Source organism: Castor canadensis, chromosome 8, assembly GCF_047511655.1.
Source record: "Castor canadensis chromosome 8, mCasCan1.hap1v2, whole genome shotgun sequence".
NCBI lineage: Eukaryota > Metazoa > Chordata > Mammalia > Rodentia > Castoridae > Castor > Castor canadensis.
The window spans coordinates 149,879,671-149,904,031 of record NC_133393.1 but is presented as its reverse complement, the minus strand read 5'-3'; the positions used below and the strand labels follow the sequence as shown (position 1 = coordinate 149,904,031).

Below are 24,361 nucleotides of genomic sequence, written 5' to 3'. Positions count from 1 at the left end.
CCCTGTCTCCTGCCCCCTCCACGAGGAGCACCAAGGTATTTTTCTCCAGTATTCACTGTGACAACCAGGTTCAGCTCCTGGAGAGGGCCCTGGTGACTGGGAGTTTTTATCCCGCAGATCTGTCCACACTAAGCCTCCAGTAGTTCATTAGGTTACAGTTCAGGTTTCCTTCCTGGATGATTAATTTCCCTCCATTCTTGCTCTCTTAGAGGTTTGTGCTTGTGACTTTCTGCTCCAGCAAGCCACGAGTCTTCCTATTCACCTGTCAGTTTTCCACTTTGGCGTCAGTGGTTTGCATGTGACTACTGTACCTCTCTGGGGATCTAAAAAGTTGTTAATTTTTCAGTTTGTTTACTCTTTTGTGTATCTGTTTCAAAGTTATTTCCTTCCTTCCTTCCTTCCTTCCCTCCTGCCTTCCCTCCCACCCTCCCTCCCTTTACCCCTCTCTCCCTCCCTCTGTCCCTCTTCTCTCCCCTCCTTTTCCCTCCCCTCTTCTCTTCATGGCTATTCTGGAGTTTGAACTCAGTGCAGTGCCTCTTGCTTGCTAGGTAAGCACTCTACCACCTAAGCCATGTCGCCAGATCTTTTTGCTTTAGTTTATTTTTCAAATAAGGTCTTGTGTTTTTGCCCTGGCCCACCTAGACTGTAATCCTTCTACTTCCACTTCCTGAATAGCTGTGATTACAGAATATGCCACTATGCAGAGCCCACAAAACAAAACTTCTCAAGGGCAAGAACCATGTCCTTAGCACTTGATACAGTGCTTTGGGTAAGACCACGCATACATATTTGATGAATGGGTGATTAATTCATTGATATTTTTATACCTTTAGCAAATTTATAGCAATCAACTTCTATTAGAAAGATAAAAAGATAAATGTCAGAGTTGACTAATAAATTTTCCATGTCTTCACTTAAATTGCTTTAAGATATTTTTAATGCTAATAGTACTTATTAAAATGCAGCTTACATATTATAAAATACACAGATATTAAGTGTACAGTTTGATGAATTTTGATGAGTGTAATCCTTAACCCGTATCAAGATGAAGATCATTTAATCACCCTATACAGTTCCCCCTTTCCAGTCAGTCCTTCCTTCTCCCCAGAGAAGCACCTTTTCCTATGAGTTTTGGCAATTTGCCTATCAAATGTTTTGCATATTCTTTATTTTTGTCTTTTTGTTATTGATTTGTAGGAATTTTGTACACATTCTGGATGAGTCCTTGGTCAGGTAGATAGACTACGGGTATTTTCTCCACATCCGTAGACTGTCTTTGCAGTTTTTAATGTCTTTTGACAAGCAGAAATTCATAATTTTGGATGTGAGGGTGATCTGGCTGCCATCTGCTGTTACCCCATTGGTTAATTTAGCTGATATGGCTAGGTAGGCTGGTGTCCCCTTCGTCCCTCACCTCTTCATGTTGGTTGAAGAGACGAGCTTCCCCCAACAGAGGAGGCCATTCTTCAGACGAAGGAATACGGATAGCTGCACTCCTTTGTTAGAACCTCCAAATAAGGCCCATTTGTGGGCTTAAAAATAAAAAATTAAAAAGTCCGCAGTTTTGATGAAGGCAAAATTATTTCTTCTTTTATTACTAGTGCCTTTTAGGCCTTGTCTAAGAAACTTACCTATCCCATGGAAGATTTTCTACTATGTTTTCTTCCAGACATCTTATAGTTTTTGCTGTATCCATGATTTATTTAGAACTAGCTTTGGCATATATTTTGAAGATAGAGGTAGTAGTCATTCTTTTTCATATGGTATCCAGTTTAAGCATTGTTAGATTTTAATAAGAGTTTTTCAATATACATTATAGCATTTGGTTCTTAAGGCAATCTTATGAGAAAGGAAGGCTACCATATTCTCCCTTATATGTGGTTTCACTTTCCATTTTCAGTTCCTTGTGGCCATCTGTGAAAATATTAAATGGAAATTTGCAGAAATAATTCTTACATTTTAAATAACTTTTTTTTACAGAATATTGTTATACTTACTCTATTTTATTGTTAGCCAGTGCTGTTACTTTCTTACTGTGCCTGTTTTATAAATTAAACTTTGTCATAGGGATGTGCATATAGAAAAAAAGTATATGTGGGGTTTGGTACTATCTATGATTTCAGGCATCCACTGGAGGTCTTGGAACATATCCCTCTTGGGTAAGGGGGGTCCAGTGTGTATATTATCTTTCTTCCAGAGCCAAAACTCAGTGAGATTAAGTTATTTAAGTAAGTAGCACAGCAAATTAATGGCTGAACCCAATTAGAACTTCTATGTCCTGATACCATTTGGTCACACTTTATTATTGTACTAAACAGCCTCTTATAATTATCTTTTTTTTTTTTTTTGTGAGACTGGGGTTTGAAATTAGGGGTTCACTCTTCTCTTGCAAATCAGGTACTCTACCATCTGAGTGATACTTCCAGTTCATTTTATTCTTATTATTTTGGAGATGAAGTCTCTCGAACTATTTGCCCAGGCTGGCCTCAAACCATGATCCTCTCAATCTCAGCCTCCTAAGTGGCTTTGATTGCAGGCGTGAGCCACTGGTGCCCAGCTATAATTGAGTCTTAAAAATACCCTTACAAGGTTTCACTGAAGTTACAGAAGGAATTTAGTTGAATTTGTCTGGAAAATACCCTGTGAAATGTGAAAGCTTTTTAGTACCATTGAATTATTTATTTATAAAAATATGGCATTCTTTTAAAACTAATTCACATTTTAGGAAAAGTGTACATTATAGGTCCATGTGTTATCTTAGTCTCAATTAGATGTTGTGAAATTTCAGTTAATTTCCTTTAAATAGACCATTTAATATATATCTATATTTAAATTAAAGTTTTTTTTTTAAGGGGGACATTTTTAAAAGACAAAATTTCAATGTTGTTAAAAAGTTATCTTAAGTTGCTGGGTGCCGGTAGTTCACACTTGTAATCCTAGCTACTCAGGAGGCAGAGATCAGGAGGATCGCGGTTCAAAGCCAGCTCAGAAAAATAGTTGGTGAGACCCTATCTCGAAAATACCCATCACAAAAAGGGCTGGTGGAGTGACTCAAGGTGAAGGCCCTGAGTTCAAGCCCTAGTACTGCAAAAAAAATAAAAGTTAAGCTATTTTACCAGAAGTAATATGCATTGTTAACTGCCTTTTTAGCTCTCTACTATTATTATCAGTCATGTGATTTTTGAAATGAGGAGCCTCACATTTATATTCATGACTGATTTATGTATAGGCTTCTTCTCTGTGGTGTCCTCTAAAATTCAGGAATGGGCTCATACCAATCACTAATTTACTCACCAAATTTTTAATATCTTGAACTAAGAACTAAATATTTTAAACTTTTGTAAACAGTTATAAATTAAAATATATAAGCAAATAACCTGGATGACATAATACATTTATTTATATTCACATTTGGTTATAAATTATTAAAATCTATGGGGGAAGTTGAATTCAGATTCTCATAGAAGAAAAGAAAACACCAGATACTGTTTCCTGAAAAGGTTTAGACAAAGAGGGAGCTCTGGATTGGTAGGAGGAAAAGGAATGATAGATTTTCCTTTTCCAGGTAACTGTAATGAATTATATAGAGCCAAGATATCTAGAAAGAAGAAGTTCGACTGAGGCCAATAGGAGAAGGGGACCAGGAACTAGAGAAAAGGTTAGATAAAAAAGAATTAACCTGCACAGGAAATCAATGCGAGTCAATTCCCTGTATAGCTATCCTTATCTCAACTAGCAAAAACCCTTGTTCCTTCCTATTATTGCTTATACTCTCTCTTCAACAAAATTAGAGATAAGGGCAAAATAGTTTCTGCCAGGTATCAAGGGGATGGGGGGGAGAAGGAGGGGGCGGAGTGGGTGGTAAGGGAGGGGGTGGGGGCAGGGGGGAGAAATGACCCAAGCATTGTATGAACATATGAATAATAATAAATTAAAAAAAATTGATGGTACTGAGGCTTGAACTCAGGGCCTTGAACTTGCTAGGTAAGTGCACTGCCACTTGAGCCACACCTCCAGCCCAAGAAAATATTTTAAAATGTTAAAAAATTTCCTTAGATTTTGATTTGTCATGTCAAGACTATAAAGTCAAAAACTAAAATTTTAGGGTATTGATGCTTTTACAGAAGGGAACTGGACTTGGGTTAGTATGAGGCACATAGTTCCTAGTCTGTGTGATGCAGTGGCTAATAACTGTAGAAGAATAATCCACTTTCAGAGTAGATCAGACTTAATTTTTTTCCTACTGCTGCCAGACAGCACTCATCAAAATTCTCCAGTCAGAGAATCTGCCTGATATGTGGTTGTAGATTACTAAATGCAATGTAGGAGTGCTCATTGGTGGTAGGTTGATTAATAGAGGCTTCTAAGTTCACTTACAGCTTAGGTGAGCAATGTAATTTCCTATAACAAATATTTTTGATGAGCAAATAGTTTCTTTTAGCATATGTTACAGGTTTTGGGTCACCATAAGTGTGTTGTAAGTTATAAGTTATATTATTGTGCATTTAAACAACATATTTATTATTTAAAATAGTTGAGTATTTTAGATAGCCTTTTGTTCCTTTTCAACAAATACAGTTGTTCAGTAATCATGATAGTGAGAAGCAAAGTGTGAGTTCAGTTTAACTTAAATATGACCTTTGCCTAGCTGGTTAGTCTTCCTGGTGCTCTTTGTTTGTTGTACTCATGTGGATGACAGTACAGTAAACAAAAAGAGAGAGCAACCAGTTTAGCATTTCCAGTGCTGTGTCAACAGAATTAATCTCTTAAGGTTCTTATCAAATAAAACAGCTTATAATTATAGACTAAGGTCATTCAAAGAAATTGAGGTCTACATTTTGTCGGTTTTGGAGAGCTAGCCTTTGCTTTCTAACTTACTAACTTTATGTTTTTGGTAGTTACTTTATCACCTTAAACCTTGCTGTTCTATTCTGTAAAATGAACTTAATATTTAACTCTGAGTGATAGTGAGGACTAGAGGTAGTCTGTGAGTCACGTACATGGCAAGTCACCGGTAAAGATTAGCTAATAGTATTAGTCCTTGATTCTTTTATTATTTTTGTTTCCTAGAACATGTATTCATGTTGAAATAGAGCTCTGTGCAAGTACTCACAGGAAAGGCTTCTGCACTGTTCTCTGCTATCGCTAGCACCTGTCCACACATCCTCTCTGGTCCTTATCATACTGCTATTTGTGGCCATTAATCTGCCTGCTGGCTCCCTCACTGGGCTGAGTGGGGGCTGAGATTACTTTATTTGGGTCTCTAGTTTTTTATTTGGTATGGGGGAGGTATCAAGTGTTTGCAGACTAAATGACTGATGTGCTTATTGAATGGTGCTGATTGAGTGGCAAGTGTGCTCCCATAGGTCCAAAGAAGTGATTGGGAATAACTTTTAAGGTTTTCTTTTTATCCTAAAGTTCTTCCATTTTTCTACAGTGTTCTAGGAATGTATTTATTTATTTGTTCGTTTGTTTGTTTATATTGGTGGTACTGGAGTTTGATCTTAGGGCTTTGAGCTTGCTAGGCAGGCACTCTACCACTTGAGCCATACTTCCAGCCCTATATTTGTTTTTTATTTACCTAGCTTGGTCTTTAGAAATCTTTTCTTTCTTCTTTTTTGTGGTCCTGGGAAGTGAACCCAAGCCCTTATGTATGCTAGACAAGCACTCTACCACTAAGCTATATTTCAGCCTTTGTTTTATTGAGACAGGTTTTGCTGAGTAGTCCAGATTAACCTGAACTCTTACTTTTTAAAATTTTAGTAAAGATTTAGTTTATAACAAGATAAAGTATAGATTGTGAGGGTGGGGGGAGGGAGAGAAACATTTCCTGTTCCCTACACAGGAAATGGGAGCAAAGACTCCTGGCCTCAACTCTTGATCCTTCTGGATCAGCCTTTGGAGTCCTGGATTTACAGGTATCTGCCACCAGACCTTGCTGAAGATCACTTTTAATGTGAGGATTCATGTATTTTCTGTAAAATTCTCAGTATTTGTCTCTTTGAATATTGTTTTTTCTATTATTTTATCTTCCTTTGAAACTTCTAGATGAATATTGGGGCCTTGTAATCTCTTACAATTTTTAATTAATTTTTTTAATCTTGTTGCTTATCCTGTGCTGCATTTTGGAAGAATTCTTTAGTACTGTTCTATAACCTCTAATTCTCTTTTCAGCTATGTGAGTCTGGAGTTTATCTTGGGTGTTGAGGATGTTTTTTGTTTTCTTTTTTTAAGTCTTAATAACTGTAGTTTTTACATCTAGGATTTTAAACTGTTTCCTCATATCCATCTGTTCTTATTTCATTTCTGCCCATCTCTATTTTGTTTCATAATTTCATATTCTTTATTATGGATATGAGTCCTGAATTCATTTCTCAATCATTTATTTAAAAATCTTTGTTAGAGGATTTTAAATCCTATAAATACTGACTCTGTAGAAGATCCCATGGAAACATTTACTTCATTTGGAGTGAATTTCCTTTTTACTTTTTGGTGGTACTGGAGTTTGAACTCAGCTTTACACTTGAGAGGCAGGTTCTCTCTACCACTTGAGCCATGCCTCCAGCCCTGTGCTTCAGTTATTTCTTTCTGGTGGAGTCTTGGAGATAGGATCTTGCTTTTCACCCAGGCTGGCCTGGACTGTGGTCCTCCTATTTTATACTTCCAGCTATTGCTGGGATGACAGGTATGTGACACCCACGCTCAACTTTTTTTCTGTTGAGATGGGGTCTGTCCAACTTTTTTCCCCTGGACTGGCCTAGAACTGCAGTCCTCCCAATCTCAGTCTGCTGCATAGCTTGGAATGACAGGCACATGCCACCATGCCTAGCTATTGGTTGAGATGGGGTCTCAGTAACTTTTTGCCCAGACTGGCCTTGAACTGTGATCCTTCTGTTCTTAGCCTCCCAAGTAGCTAAGATTACAGGTGTGAGGTTGGATTTGCTTTTTTTTTGTGTGTGTGTGTGGTACTGGGGTTTGAACTCAGGGCCTGCACTTTGAGCCACTCCACCAGCCCTTTTTTGTGTTAGGTATTTTCGAGATAGGGCCTTGCAGAATAAATTGCCCGGGGCTGGCTTCGAACCGCAATCCTCCTGATCTCTGCCTCCTGAGTAGCTAGGATTACAGGTGTGAGTGGATTTACAGCTTGACTGCTGATTTTAGTGGCTGTCTTTCTAAGTCTTTCATTTTTTTTTCCATTTTTCTTTTATTATTCATATGTGCATACAAGGCTTGGTTCATTTCTCCCCCCTGCCCCCACTCCCTCCCTTACCACCCACTCCGCCCCCTCCCTCTCCCCCCCACCTCAATACCCAGCAGAAACTATTTTGCCCTTATTTCTAATTTTGTTGTAGAGAGAGTATAAGCAATAATAGGAAGGAACAAGGGTTTTTGCTGGTTGAGATAAGGATAGCTATATAGGGCATTTGTAAGTCTTTCATTTTTTAAAAGATGTATTTTAGAATGATGGTTTCAGAGTTATTTTGGGTGAGAGGTTCTTCCTGCAGCCACCCATGTTCACTTTTTCCTTCATGTTGGTTTTTCAGTTCCCTCTACCCTGCTCTCTTCAAATGTTCAATATAGGTCTTATAAAGATGGCTTGGGGCTCAAGCCCAACAGTAAAATTAGGGTATCCCAGAGCCTGGGACTAAGCAAGAAGGTGGCTTAGTTTAGCCCCACATCTTAAGGCTGCATGAGTGTTTTTCTGTTTCTAGATCCACAACTACAAATAAGTTATAGCCCAGAAAGCAGTTAGCTGACCCCTTCCCCTCCCCCTTTTTTTCTTTTCTTCTCAGCCTTCTCTCATACATAAACACAGAACTCTCACATCAAAGGGTGAGAGCAGTTCTGGATCCTTAACACCTGAGGGGCTGAACTCTGGCTGCCAGATGGAGAGCCTAGAAGCTGTGTGGCCTTGGCCCTGCATGCTGCATTTTCATTTTTCTTGTATTTCTTCTTCATGAAACTTTTTTATCTTGTTTTTGAGACTTGCAGTGCCTACTATTGGTGTGTATTTAGAACAGAGTAGTACTTTGAAACATGAACTTGACTAAATATTTTGTTTGTTTGTTTTATTGGTTCTGGGGATGGAACTCAGGACCTTGCTCATGCTAGGCAAGCACTCTACCACTGAACTTTGCTCCTATCCCCTGACTGAAGATTTTTTTTTTTTAACCTTGGAAATAACTTGATATTTTAGATACTTCTCCCCTTCTTCCTACTCCTCCTACTCATGCCTGGTGGAGGCATTGTGGAGGGTAGATTGGAAGACTAAGATAACTACAAAACTTAGAATACCATAGGCAATAAATGGTTAGGATCTGAATTAAAGGATCTAGATGGAGAGGAGAGAATGGATTTAGAAGTTATTACTTAGCATGGTGACTCATGCCTGTAATTCCATCTACTTAGGAAGCAGAGATTGGGAGGATCACAGTTTGAGGCCAGCCAGGCAAAATGTTAGCAAAACCTCATCTCAATTAATAAGTCAGGCATGGTGGTGCACATCTATGGTTCCAGCTAAGTGGGAGGCTGTACGTAGAAAGATCTTGGTCCGAGGCTGACCCTGGGCAAAAGCACAAGACTCTACCAGGAAAGAATAATAAACATAGGGCTGGGGGCATGGCTCAAGTGATAGAGCACCTGCCTCATAAGCACAAAACGCTGAGTTCAATTACCAGTACCACACTCCTCCAAAAGAATAATAAATGAAGCATAAAAGGCTGGGAGCACCTGCTTAGCAAGTACAAGGTCCTGAGTTCAAACCCCAGTGCCACCAAAAATAAAAGATAGTAGGTAGAATTGACAGATTTGTATAATTGAACTGGGAGAGGTATTTATTTCCAACTTAGAATGGAGATAAAATTCACTATTTTTGGTAAAATGCTGAGGCCTGACCTTCCTGGTGCTAATGACTGCTCCCTCAAAGGAGCCTGATGTTCCCAGGAGGAGTCTTCCACATAGCTTCTGGCTTTCTACCTGCTCTACTGCTTGTCCCTAAAACTAGTGAGCTACCCCCAATCCCAACAGCCCCACAGACTTCAAGTAGAATATTTCAAATGTAGCCTAGCATTTCTAGTTTCTAATTAGGGGTATTGCAAGAAATTATTTTAGGCCAAACAACTTTCGCAGGCAGCTGAATTGTAAATTGGCTTTTAATCTCTGTCCTCAGTTTAGTTCCATTTATACTGTATCAAGGAGAAAATTTGAAACAATTTGGTAATATGTTTTCTTTTTTGATTCACTCACTTAGTAAATAATTATTGAGTATATATGAATATGCCATCCACTCTTGTAGATACTGGTATCAGTGTCTGGAATGGACTTCTCTGCCTCCATGGAACTTATATTGTAGGTGAAGAGACAAGTAACAAACAGGTAAACAAATAAATGTGAAATAATTAGGGAGTGACAAGTGCCAGAGTGAAAATCAAAGTAAGATAAAAGAATAGAGAGTGATGGGGGGTGGGGCCACCCTCTGGTGGGCAGAAGGAAGTCTTCTCTGAGGAGGTGGTGTTTGAGTAGAGACCCAAATGAGTCAGCGACCAGGCCATGCAAAGATCTCCTGGCAAAAGCAACAACTGTCCACAGCTCTAAGTTGCTGAAGAGAGTGGCAGGGCTCAGAATGAGGCCCCAGGGGGCTGGAGTAGGGGAGTGAGGGGATAGAAGAAGGAAATGAGCCCCTGAAGTCAAGAACAGGACATGTTTTCCATGCCTCCAAAACCAAGTTATGGCCCTTTTCCAAGGGAAAGACAGTACCCAATATATTGTCCCCAAAGGGTAAAATTCATTGCAGACTTCTTTCTTACGACAGCGAGTGATAACTTAAACATGGTGGGATGGTTGGTGTTTTTTGTTTTGTTTTTGGCTAAGGACTATAAAGTAATCATAAGGAATTAAGGGTGTTGCTCTCCTGTCATCCCAAGCTAGGCAGGAAGATAAGATTGAGAAGATCTTGTTCTAGGCCAGCCTAGAAAAGTTTGTGAGACTCTGTCTCAATAGGAAAAAGCTGGGTGTTGTGGCGTATGTCTGTTACCCTAGCAATGGTGGGAATCATAAACAAGGTTGTGATCCAAGCCTGGGTGGGGAGTGCAACCCTATCTCCAAAATAACCAGAGCAAAAAGGGCTGCAGGGAGGCATGGCTCAAGTGGTACAGAGCCTGCATAGCAAGCACACAGCCCTGAATTCAAACCCCTGGCACCCTCTCTACCAAATTAAAGAAAAGAAATTAATGTTGTTTAGCATTAATAGGGTTTGAAGCGGTTATAAGAAGTTTAGAAGGAAGAAATGACTAAGAAGTAAGATTAGATAAAATAATCTTGGAAAAGACGGCAACTTGAACAAAGATTTTTGACATTGTTCTTATCATTCCTTAATAAGGTGACTGGTAGTTAGAGAATGTCGTCGACCCCTGTCTCCTAAATATGCCCTGAATTTGACCATTTCTCAGTACTTCCATTGCTAATAAATTGTGATTAGAGACATAGGTACTTTAATTCATTGCACATACATCCCAGAGTCAATACAGTAGTGGATCTTGGGGGACTTTTCAGTTTACTTCTGGAAGAAGGCTTGGGGAAACATGAGGTATTTGTATGAGTTGGTCCCAAGATGAAAGAGGTAAGTGATTTCCTTTATCATTTCTCATGGGAGACCACTGACAATAATACTGGTACCTTATATTTGAATGATTGATAGGTTACAGTGTACTTTGATATCTGTGAAGTGGTCTGAACAGATATGTTTGTACTGCTTTTCATATAGACTCAGGCATAGACAGACCACCTGCCTGGTTTAAAGTCAAGTAGAATTGCAGCAAATTGTTTTGATAGGATGTTATTAAATAAAAACCAATTTCCCTTCTTTTTCTTGTCCCACCCTAATTGTACCTATCTAAGGCAACATGTATCAACAGTGTTGTGAGTATATAGTCTGCCTGCCTGCTATTCAATCCATCTATCCATCCATCTATCCTAGTCCAGTTGTACCAAAGAATTGATAAAACACAGAAATTTATTTTCTCACAGTTCTGGAGGCTAGAAAGTCCAAGCTTAAGTCACCAGCAGCTTTCATTGTCTGGTGAGGGCTGCTTTCTGTTTCCAAGATAATGCTTTGATGTTGTATCCTTTGGAGGGGAGGAGGCAAACAAGAAACTGCCTGAAGTCCCCACTCCCTTTCCTTGGCAGTAATGAGAGGTTAGATTGGACTCAGGACCTCATGCTTGCAGATAGGCACTCTGCCACCTGAGCCTCTGTGCCAGCCCCTGGAGCCAGTTTTCTAAAGGACTGGATGCCATTTACGAGCGAGGAGCCCTTATGGTCTAATAATTTCTTAAAAGACCCCCTCTTACTCCGATCTTATTGGCAATACTGGAGTTTTGGAGGGGACACATTCAAACCATAGCAATCTGTGTATTTCTCTACCTACTGTAGTATTCCATATACCTCTATAGTGGTTTATTTTCTCCTACACTTTACTGATTTGAATTGTATTTTGCGTATTACTTTAAATCCTTAGCCATATATCTAGGTCAGTACATCTAGATCTAATTCATTTCCTCTTTGTATGCTATATATTGTTGGATTTATTATAGAGCACAGTTGGCTTTTAAAAGGAAAATCCAGCATATTTAATGTGAAAAGTGTAATATCAGTATATGATAGGATTGTTATGTATTAAAGATTTATTTACTTAGGTATATGAAAAGGAGTGTATTTGTCAACAATATCTTATTTATTATAACTTTTTTACTTTCCTCACATTTTCACTTTTCCTTAATTTTCTTTAGAGTAAAAATTATAGCCTTAACTTATGATTCTTTTACTATGCACATTTAATGTCTTTTCAGGACACTATATCCGGGAGAAGTCTAAGCAAGTCATAACATTGCTGATGGATGATCAGTTGCTGTATAACGAGAGGGAAGTGGCATGTTGGACTAGACGGCGTACCTCCTACTCCATGACATTTCCTAAAAGATTACCTGGTATAAGTAACTCACCAACAGCATGTGCTTCTGTCCCCACACCAGAAAGTCCTGCTCCAGAGAAAAAGCATGAATTGCTTAAGACTGCAAGGCTACATAATAAAAGTGTGTATAATGAACATTGGCCTAAAATGCAATAGGTATCATTTAAGAACAATTAAAAATACAGGATACTAAATTTTATTACCAGTTCATCAATACCACTTTAGTACTACCAGTATGATGTTAAACTTTGTTCTATAGAGAACAAAGATGAAAAGAATATTCAGTAGAAAATTTTATCTATATTTTGAGAATATATTTATCTTGAATTCAAATAAAATATTTCAGCTTAAAAATATTAATCTAGTGATTATCCTACTTGTAATTATGATTCAAAATTAATATTAATAAGTGTAAGGTAAAGCAGTACTGTTTTCTGAGACCAGGGGTCTGGGTATATGAGTACTATATGAGCCTACAAATCAAGAAATTGAAATTTCCTAAAATTTGCCTCAAAATTGTAAAAGTGCTTAAATATTATTCTAGTATGATATTTTTATAATCCTTTCCTTTGCCTAAAACTTTAAATATGGACTACTGAAGTTTTTTTAAAAAAGGATTTATTTATAATGTTATAAGAGAAATTAGCAGGAGGAGTTAGGCATGGTGATACACTGCTTGCTTAGCAAACAGGAGACACTGAGTTCAATACCCAGTACCAGTGGTTAAAAAAAAAAAATCAAGAAAATGGAGTGACCTTTTCTACCAAATTTGCTAAAGCATAAAAGAATGTCATCATATTGCCCTTACTTTTCCAGTACCTGTTGATAAGCTGTGCATGAGGAACGGACAGTTTGAGGAAGCAAAAACATTAATGAAATGACTTAGATTACTGTCCCTTAGGAGTACTGACATCCCAAGTGTTTCAGGGGCTTGCTTGCTAGCCTTACTGTGTAAGTCTGTGGTTATGGACTGAAGGTTTTGTCCCTCCAAAACTCATGTTGAAATCTAATCTCCAAAGTGATGGTCAATTAGGTCACGAAGATAAAGCCCTCATGAGTTAGAGCTCTGGCTCACCCTCTTGCTGCTGTGTGATGCAAGAAGTCTGCAACCAGGAAGAGGATCCTCCCCAGAACCGAACTGTGCTGCCATCCTGATCTCAGACTTTCAGAACTCTGAGAAATAAATGTCTGTTGTTTATAAGTCACCCATTCTATGGTACTTTGTTATTAGCAGCCCAAGCAGACTAAGACATCTATTAAGCAATATCCTAAAAAAGTTTCAGGTATTCAATACAAATAGCTAATTCCAAATAATCTGTGAAGTGTAGAAATTTTAAAATATTAATAGTAATGCCAGCACAAACCAATACTAATAAAAATCATACTTCATTGACTTAAGTCAACAGTTCTTAAATGTTCACTCAATTTATGCCAGGGGGTTGGAGAGATGGAAATGTGCTAAAAGAATGGCCCTTGTAAATGCCACCCAAATGCTTCTAAAAGCAGTAGAACCTCTTTTTTTCAGAAAGTGGACCTTTTCTGAAATTTTCTCATGGAAGCCTTGAATTAATACAGACACTAGGTTTAAGTATAGAGTGCCTGCCTAGCAAACATGAGGCCTTGAGTTCAAACTCCAGTACCACCAAAAAAAAAAAAAGACGACACTAAAAGCATAATAAAATAACCAATTATGATCAGAGTTTCTTCACTGTTTTGCTACTTCTCTGTTACCTTTCTTGCTCTTCCTTCTCCCATTTCTTGTCTCACATCTTCCTCTTTCATTATAAACATATATTGAATTTCATTATTTGAAATTTGAATTTCTAGCAGAAATTTGGAGCTATATCAGTGAGAAAAGTAAAGTTTCTTTCAACATGGAACTAACAGCCTAGCATGTTCAAGGCAAGGCCCTGGGTTCAGTCCCCAGCACTAACCCTCCTCATTCCCTTCCAAAATACCCAAACCATAACATTCTTGTAATGGAGACAGATACCAAACACATATAAACACAATAGATGTAAAACACATCTGATAGGAACAAGTCCTATAAAGAAAGTGAAAGAAGAGTCAAGAGGATAGAGTGACAGGGATTGCTTTATTTTAGGGCAAATAGAAGAGGTTATTTGGAGAAGGTAAATATTTGAACTCAGACCTGGTTGCAATGAAGAGCAATAGGTGCACAGCAAGCAGAGGGAACAGCAGGGGCATACGCTTTCACTCTGGAGCAGACGTGTAATTGTAGGCTTCAGAAATGAGTTCCTAAGTCTCTATAGTTGTAACTCATCTGTTTCTGAGCCATTTTTATGAGTTATACAAGAAACTCATTTATTGCTTTATAGTCATAGATTATGGTTTTGTTTTTTTAAATTTAAGATGATATCCCCCAGCATGACATATCTTACTCACTAGGCTGAGCTCTGAATGAGTTTTCACTACTTAAAAAAATCATGAAGCTGGGCATGATGGTACATGCTTGAGATCATAACACTTGAGAGGCAGAGGCAGGAAGACCATGAGTGCCACGCCAGCCTGGGCTACACAGTGAGGCCCTGTCTCAAAAAAAAAAAAAAAAAGATTTTATTATACTTATTTAATACCAGAAATGTGTACCAAGTACTACTTTCTGTCTGCCAGACCCTGTTCTAGGCGTTGGAAGCAAATTGGGTGTACTTCTGCTCTAATGGAAGTGATGACTTTTTTTTTTTTCTGATGGCACTGGGGTTTGAAATCGGTGCCTCATGCTTATAGGCAGGTCCTCTACCACTTGAGCCAGACTTTTTCTGTGATAGGTTTTTCAGGATGAGGTCTTGAGAGCTGTTTGCTCAGGGCTGGCTTTGAACCACAATCCTCCTGATCTCCTGATCTCTGCCTCCCAAGTAGCTAGGATTACAGGCCCTAGCCACCGGCACCCGCCTTGGAAGTGGCACCTTGAGATGCATTATGTGCATTACATCTGTTTCATAGTGAAACGTTCCAAGAGAGTTTTGCTCAATATTGTGTCATTTTAGTGAATCTATAGAAAGTACTACTTAGAGTGAGTAGTGAATGTTTGGCTAGAAAAGCTGTTATAAATTTGTTTAAAGAAATCTGTTAGGTTATTTTCTTTTATTTACCCACTTTCTATACACATATATATAATAGATTATGTGTTTGTATTCAGAAAAGAGTAATTGGATTAAGTAAATATAGCAGGACTAACCATTTGCATGTAGGTATTTGAATTTGCAGCTGTATTTTAAAGGGAGAAGTAAAATTGACAGACTGGGAGGGGTATGGGAAATTGACCCAGGGATATTCTTAGTGGGTCAGGAGAAGTAACAAATGAAAACTTGGATCAGTTAGAATTAAGTGTATCCATAAGTGATAGTAATAGAGGTCATAAAAATCCTAGTAGCTTAAATATAATAGGATTTTATTTCTGTCTTCTAAGACAATCCAGAGTAGGTGTTCTTGGACTGATGTGGCTCTCTCCAATGTCAGAGGCTCTAGGGCTCTTCCTGTCTTGTTACTATACCAAATTCACCATTAAGTTCAGCTTCCTGACCCCCATGTTCATGTATACTTCATGACTCACCACTGCTTGAGTGCAAGCCATTACATCTACATTCTAGCCAGTAGGAAGGAGGAGAGATCAAAAACATGAATGCCTCTTTCTGTTAAGGATACTTACTAAAACTGGCATATAGCAGTTTAGCTTACATATTGTTTAGTACTTAGTTACATGAACACTCCTAGTTGCAAGGGAGGCTGGGCAGTTGTGTGACCAGATGAAAGTAAATGGTTGTATTATTAAGAAAGAAGGGGAGAATAAATATAGGAGATAGCAAATAATCTCTACAGTAGTGGAAAAGAATACAAACAAAAAATCTTTTAAGCATGGTACTATCTGCTTGATTGACTAAGATTGATAAAAAAACTATAAATTTGAATATGTAGAAAAATGTGAGGGCTGGAGATATGGCTCAGTGGTAGAGTGCTTGCCTGGCACACACAGGGCCCTGAGTTCAACTCCCAGCACCACCAAAAAAAAAGAAAAATGTGGGCTGATAACTGTGAGTTCTCAGAACAATTAACACGGGGCATAATAAACAGTATTTCAGTATTTGGAACTTTCAATCAATAGGACTAACAATTAGGAACCATTGTAGGCCTTGAAGAACAGAAGGGTGTTTAGAATCACAGAACTTAGCTTTCCTATTACTGAAAACAGCTGTTGGTAGAAGATAATTCTTAGTGCTTTGTATGGAAATGAAGGAGCTGTGAGTTGGAGGGGGCCATTGTGAGAGACAGTTGTTTCATTCCAGGCACAAGACCTGATCTCAGGCTGTAGAAGTGAGGGAATAGTCAGTCATGTTTAAAGATAGCACAGCTATAGAGAGGCAGTGGGTAAATGGAAAAGAAAGGGAGAAATTGAAAATGACTCCAACATTTGAGCTAGAGAAAATGGAAGCAAGTGATGGTGTCATGCAGGTAAATTTCCATCAAGAGGGAATTTAAGGATGTCTCTACATTATTTAGTTATAGTGAAATTGAATGCACTGCTACATGTCTGATTCCCAGGCTTTAGGATCTAGTGCTGAAACAGCTGCGCCTGGCTTCTTTGTGGCAAATTAGCAAAGGAAAAAGGTGCTTTGAAGAAGGTTTTATATATACACATCATCACTCCTTCCACCCCTTAACATTTCTGGATGTTTCCCCAAGTTTTAATTCTGCTAGATAGTTTGGGTGGTTTTTGTTTGGATGATTTTGATTTCGAAGGAAGAAATAAGCTGAAGGATAATTGTTGCTTGATGGCAAGACAGCTGCAAAAACATAGTTACAACTCAGTGTCTCTGAGCTATAGGCATTAGAGATAGGCCCTTCCTTAGAAGCTGTATGTATTACAAAAACTATCTCTGGAGACATTGTTTATAACTAGACCAGCAAAATACTACCTTTTTTAATTGTCTGCTCTCCCATAAAGAACTTCTTGGTAGTAGTAGTCTGGGCTGCATTAAATGTAACAGCATTATGTATCATGGAAGTATTTCCTTGCAAATAGTATCTGATTGTTGTTGTTGAACTGGAAGTTATATTGTGAGGTAGTTGTCCTTCTTTTGTAATCTAAACACTGATGTTGGTGTTGCTACTTCCTAAAATGAACTTTGTACTAACAGAGAGTTGATGTAGTCATACTTGGTTGCCTTATCACATACACACAAGATGACAGGGCTTGATGTAAATTGTGGTTGCTACTAAAACATTTTCATTGATGAATGTCAAGTAGTTGATTTTTTTAACTTAAAAAGTAAATGTACAAAAAAGAAAACAATAATTTGTTTACCTACCACCTCAAAACAACCACAGTTAGTATCTTAGAATGTTTATTTACAGTCTGCTTGTTTTTCTTCTTTTGAGTTCGCTTCAGAGAAGTTATTCCGTTCTTGTAAAAACAATACAGGCCAATTATAAAGAGTCAGCCACTTCCAATCTCATTATTGAGTAGCCGTTATGAATACTAGATGCATGTAATTTTAGACATACTTACATATATAGAGATGGATAGCATAGATGAATAGCTGAAGAGAAATTTTCCTCCCTCCTCACCTACTTACCACCTACCTACCTACCTGGAATTGCTATTTAGTCCTCCTGCCTCAGCCTCCTGAGTAATGGAGTTAACAGGAGTGTACCACTACAACCAGCAAGAATTTTTTTTTTTTTTGGTGGCACTGGGGTTTGAACTCAGGGCTTTGCACTTGCTAGGCAGGCAGCCTACCACTTGAGCCAAGTCCCCAGCCCTTTTTGCTTTACCTGTTTTTTCCAGTAAGGTCTCCTGTTTATGCCCAGGCTGGTTTGTACCACAATCCTCCTATTTACACTCTCCTTGTAGCTGGAAGGTGTGTGCTTCCACGCCCAGCTTTTATTGATTAAGATAGGGTCTCATGGACTTTTTGCACTGGCTGGCCTTGAAACTGTGATCCTCCTGATCTTCGTTTCCTGAGTAGTTTCTAGCAGTAGGATTACAGGCTTGAGCCACCATGCCTGACTGAGAAATTATGTACTGTTTGCTGCTTTATTAGCAAAACAATGCTAAAGATCTACTTCTAGCAGTAAGATTAACTAGGAGTTCCCTCTATTGTACAGTCACCACTATCTGTGACATTACTGACCTCACAAGAGTTAGTAAAACTCTTCAAGGATCTCTCCTTCCAAAAAATTTTAAAAGTAAATAAATTTGGTCAAAACATGTGAGTTGGTGTCAGAGTGACTTGGAGCTGGTGTCTGTGGGAAGTTTTAGGGGTTGAGTTAAGAGCTTCAGTAGTTATAAAAGTACATTTGGGGCTTGATTGAATGTTGAGAAGGAAAACCCTGGTTTCCTGTGCTGAGTCCAGGTCCTCAAGGGGGACTGAAGTGATCCCAGGTAGTTCTCTCTGTCGGAGAAAGCCTACTCAGTTCACAAGTTAGGTCCATGGTATTTTTACCAGTTAAAATCAAGCAATGAGCTCACTATCCAACATCATCACACAAGGAGAAAGTAAGCAGGCGGCATACTTAATCCCCCAAAGATGGTAGATACTGCAAAGGTTAGTTATAGAATGTAGCACGGCTATGTATTTGCATATTTAAATAAAAGATATAAACACATATATCATCAGTTATCAAGAGACTATAGGAATGGGTAGCACGGCTATGTATTTGCATATTTAAATAAAAGATATAAACACATATATCATCAGTTATCAAGAGACTATAGGAATGGGAAAATTTGAAAAAAACTTACAAAAATAAGAAATACTATTGAAATTAAAGACTTAATTTAGTGAACTAGAAGATCTCTAAAAAGAGGCAGAATTGATTGGGAAAGAGGGAATGATGAATAAATGGCAAAAAGTCTAAAATGAAATAAGCATTTTCTGTATAAGATAATAATGCTTTTTTGTGGTGGTACTGGGGCATTATGCTTGCTAGGCAGGCACTCTACCCCTTGAGCCATGCCACCAGCCCAAAAATGCTTAATTTTTTGAGGTAAAAAACAACATCTGAACTAGTAGGTAGCTGTGCTGTATAAGTCTGGGTGGGTCCATAGATTTGTAACCTAATGGTCCTTGTTTTTTGTTTTATTTTTGAGAGAAGATTAAGACTATTATTTGACTCTAAACTTTTACAGGTAAATGTTCATGATAAATTTCCAAGGATAAATTCTAAACGAAGAGAAAGAGAGTGCATAAATTCCAAATAGGTGGAAAAACGGAATGGGAAAAATGAAAACATTTATAGATGGTAAGCAGCATAGCATAGAGCAAATGGAGATAAAAAGTAGATATGGTGTCTCACATCTGAGATCCCAGCACTTGCGAGACTGAGGCAGGAGCATTTCAAATTCGGGACAAGCCTGGGATATAAGGCAAGACTTTCCCAAAGTAAAATGATAGGAATAAGTCCAGATATATTAATAATCAAAATAAATATCAGTAGATTAAATTCATCTGTTAAAAGTCAGAAATGATCAGATTGAAGAAAAATCCAAATATCTGCTTAGGTAAGTGTGAGTTCACATCAAAGTTGAAAGCAAATGAATGGAGAAAGTTAAACAAGGCATATACTAACTAAAGGAAAGCTGATATGGTTATATTAAGATCAGACAAAGTAGAGTTTAAAGGATAATGATTAAACATTCAATTCCCTAGGAAGATACATTCCTAAGTGTGAATATATGCAATAAAATAAATTCAAAGGCTATAAAGCAAAAATTGGTAGGACTACAGGAATAAATTGAAACATCTATCATAGCAGACAATTTCAAAACATACCTGTCAATTATTGACAGGTAAAATACATAAAAAAATTTCAAAAATAGGGTTTTGATAATTGGTTGTATATGTTATAAAGAAATCCATATCATGCAGACCACTTTTCTTGTCATAATGCTATTAGGTTTAAAGATAAGAAAAAAATAGATGTTAAAAATTTTCATACATTTGGATGTGATTTTATTCCTTTTAGAATCAACTAGAAGAAATTATTCCTGTTCTTGCCAAATCAGCTTTAGAGGTTCTAGCCATGGTAATTAAAACATGTAATAGAAATTAAAAGCCTAAGTATTGAATGGAAAAAACCAAACATCTTTGCAGGTGATAGGATTTTCATATAGAAAATTTGAAAAAGGTCTATAGACATGTTAAAAAATAAGTTTTAGTAAGATGCCTTCTCTTTTCTTTTCTACTGGAATATATTTATTTGCCAGGCGATTTCTCTACATCCTGCAGCTATGACTAGGCACCCATTTTGAAGGCAGTGGAGAATAATGGATAAAGAGTTCAGGTTCTAGAGCTATATGGCTTGGGTTTGGATCCTGACTCTTTGTGTGATTTGGACAGGTTACTTAAACTCCTGTGCTTTTTCACCTCTGTTAGTGGGGATAACGTCAACCCTGCTAGAAAGCTGTTATAAGAAGTAAACAGGCCAATACAACCACAGTATAATAAACTTTGGCTGTAATTTGCTCAGATACACTGAGTGGCTTCTTTTCACTCGTATAGTATCTGAGACCAGTTTTTTCTCCACTAAGTTACAGTTGGTGGGCTGTTTCTTATTTTATTCACTTTTCTGCAGAAAGGAGGGATTGGAGATCTCAGATGAGGCCAGCACCTGGACTCTGCTCTGTTTCTTGTGTCTCTTGTACATGATCCTGCTTATTCTGTCCAATCAGGATACGTAACCCGTTCCCATGAGGTGTGAAGTTAGCCTCTTGCTTCAGATCATCTGCGTGATTCAAAGTGAAACCATAGCTTTCCTTTGCATTACAGTGGCAGCATCTTTATGTACATACTGTGTCATATCTTTTTCCTCTAGTGATTTCCACTTGTCAATCATAAGAGGAAAAGCATTGTCTGTTCAATTCCTTTTTTTTTTCCCATTCATGTGGACGTTGATGAGAGATCTCAGAATCTTAACTCACCAGTACCAGTTTGGGGGAGAAGGGATGTCCTAGATCTTTTTTCTTTTCTTGAGTATTCGATTTTTTTCTCTTAAAAATTACTTTTAGCCATATCTTTTTCCATGTAAGGTTGTTGTCATAAATTTTTTAATTAATTTTGACTTTAAGAAAATATCTCTTACTCAGGAGGCAGAGATAGGAAGATTGTGGTTGGAGGCCAGTCCAGGCAAAGTTAGCAAGAACCCACCTCAACAAACAAGCCAGACATAGTGGCTCATCCCTATAATCTTAGCTACTTAGGAGTCTGAGATAGGAAGGATTGTGGTTTGAATCCAAGCTGGACAAAAGAGTTTGCAAGACCCCATCTCAACCAATAGCTGGGTGTGGTGGCCCACACTTGTCATTCCAGCTACAGCAGGAAGCATAAAATAGAAGGATTGTGGTCCGGGCTGGCCTGGGCAAAAAGCAAGACTCTATCTCCAGAATAACCACAGCAAAAAAGGGCTGGAGGCCTGGCTCAAGCAGTAGAGCCCTTGCCTAGTTAAGTGTGAAGCTCTGAGTTCGAACCCTAGTACCACAAAAAAAAAAAATCAGTTGCTTGACAATGATAGAGTGCAATTATGCTCCAAGATAATGAGCTTGGAGTCAAGGTTCCAAACTCGTGATCCTGCAAAAGTCAGAAAGAAACTTAATCACCTAAGACTTTACTTTTATATCTTATCATTTCTTCATTAGTTCACTGGATATTTTCTATGATGTCTTTTATGAAAAACATTTTTTTGAGACAGATTGTCACTATATTGCCCAGGCTGGCCTTCAATTCTTAGACTCAAGTGATCCTCAGCCTCCTAACTAGTTGAGACTACAACCTGTGCCATCATGCCTGGCTTTGAAGAGTTAATTTTAAGTAAATGGTTTAGTTTATTTAAATTATACCTGAAAGGACACTGTTGATTCACAACTACAATGTTTATTAGATGCCAAGAAATAAATGGAAATGTGTTCAATTTATGGGACATTTCAGTTCCAAGTATGCTGTTGCATTGTTAATATCTCACAGTCTGTGGGTTTGCTATCTCATGTACAAATGATCACAGGGCTTCCCAGTTCTACTTTGAGGTATTATCTGAGTGGTGCAGGCTTAACTTCTTTAGATAGTTTCAACAAAATGCTTACAGCCATGATATCTAGACCCTAATCTGCAAGTGACTCCTTAGTGTCATTTCCTATGGTCTCTTCACCCTTTCTTCTGAAGGCTTCTCATTGACACTCTGCCTCATTGGCTTGTGATTTCACAGTCTCAATTGATAAATGGTGATGATACCAATGGGACTTCATTTCTGTTAAACAACTAAATGTGTGTTCTCTCCTTCCCCTTTGTTTGTGAAAATCTAGGATGTTGTATGATCACCTGATCTAATTAGACACACCTCACTTCTAGTGTTGTGCTATCTGATACTAAAAAAAAAATAGTGAATTTCCATAGACTTTCTATATTCTGACTATTCTTCTTGTCCCATAGGGTAGGTTTATAACATTCTAGTTTTTCTGTCACAATTCTTGCTGTTCTTCAGTTTTTCTCACAATTTTCTTCAAAATTGACTTTCTGAAATTTTTATTAATTTACTTCTGTGATGTAGAAAGCCCAAGTCAATGTTATTTCAAAGATAATTTTGTTGCTGAATGCTGAAGGAGTGATAATATAGTTTCTGATTAAATCCTAGGAAAGTAGACAGATGATCTAAGCCCCAAGTCACCACTGTTTGCCAGTATTGATTATAAATCTACAAATCCAAAATAAGCTTATTTTAATTACTCATTTTCATGTGAGGTTGGGTGATGTAGGCTAATCTGTTCCCTGGTGCACCTGCTTCTGCTACTGATCCAAACTGCAGAACATCTCCTTCATCACCAAGGCCTCCAGGCAATGTCCAATGGGGAATCTGCTCTAAAAGGAACCAAGTCAACGTTTTCCAGCTCCTTCATTCTGTAGCTACCTCTATGTGAGGAAAGAATAGAAAATGTTCAGGATATCATCATACAGGCTCCTGATCTAGCAATGACGCCTACACAGAAGACTTGAAACTGTAAACAGGCTGGGGTCATCTCACTGACATCTGATGCTGTCCAACCAGAAGTTTGATTTTTGTTTTGGGGGGATGAAGAGGGAAGCAGACTGTACTAAAGGACTAAAATAATTTCATATCTATAAAAAAAAGCTGCAAACATAAATGAAAAGTCCTCATTATTTCTCCATTGTCTCTGGCATCTATCATACTTGCTCCTTTTGCCAACATAGTTCCATCTGCTTGGAATAATTTCTGTCTTCCTTTACATATATTGGAATCCTAGTCATCCTTCAAAGCCTTATTCAAATTTTACTTCCTTTTTGAGGCTTTTCCTGCAGTTGGTTAGTTTAAGAAAATTCAGCTTATAATTTTTGTCTAATTATTTCCTATAATCTCAGACTTACCTCCTTGGTGAGGGTATAAACTTTTTGAAAGCAGAGATGTCTCATACCAAAGCTTTTCAAAGATATTTTTCTTATATAACCACAAAATGATTTTGAAAAATCATGTATTTCCTTACACGTTTTATAAGAATAAATAACTGCAAAGTACATAATTCTGGCATATTGTAATTATTGATAGAAAAGAAAAACAAGCTGGATATTGTGGTGCATGCCTGTAATCTCAGCTACTTTGGAGACTGAGGCAGGAGAATCACAAGTTTCAGGTAAGTCTGGGCAACTTAGCAAGACCTGATCTCAAAACAAAATAAAAAGGGCTGGGATGTAACTTCACTGGTAGAACACTGGCCTAGCATGGGGGAAGGTTCTGGGTTTGAACCCCAGCATTGGGGAAAAAGCACCCCTCCCAAACCAACACTAGTGTCTAAAGGAATTTATCTAGAGGAATGTAAATATTACTGGGATTGATACCTGTAGGCATTCATTTGAAAAAAATACATGGTCATCTTTAAGCTGCTGGAAATACCACATCATTCCTTTTTCTCCTTGAAATCATATTTTATTCCACATCTCTCTCAGACTCCACATCACATCTCAGGTATGTTTTTGCTTGAAAGTTTTTTTAAATCAAATATGTATATTAATTAAAAATCTTCATCTAAATTTTCTGTGAGCAAAGGTTTCAAGTGGTAAAATATTCCTTATAGATTGACATAGGTCTTTTTTGTTGTATTTTGAACTCACTATGTAGCTCAGGCTGGCCTTGAACTTGCTATGTAGTCCAAGATGACCTCCAACTTGTGATCTTCCTGTGCCTCCTGAATGCTGGGGTTGTAGGTGTGCATCACGATGCCTGGCTAGCTTGACTTCTTATGCAGTTATTGTTTGTATATAATCTATCAAAATCACATGAATACATATAAATTTTATAAATACTTGTCTAACACAGAGTACTGTTTTATTGGAAATATATGCCTTTATAAGATACATAGACTATTCATTT

The 24,361-nt window shown here is 37.8% G+C and overlaps 1 protein-coding gene across 1 annotated transcript in view; it reads left to right on the top strand.

Moving 5' to 3' along the window:
* Window positions 1-24,361, top strand: part of Enthd1 (ENTH domain containing 1) — a 109,353-nt gene that overhangs the window by 14,110 nt on the left and 70,882 nt on the right. The window contains exon 2 of the mRNA XM_020173463.2: window positions 11,847-12,089. Coding sequence (XP_020029052.2) covers window positions 11,847-12,089 — 243 coding nt within the window. The remainder of the gene's footprint in view (window positions 1-11,846; window positions 12,090-24,361) is intronic.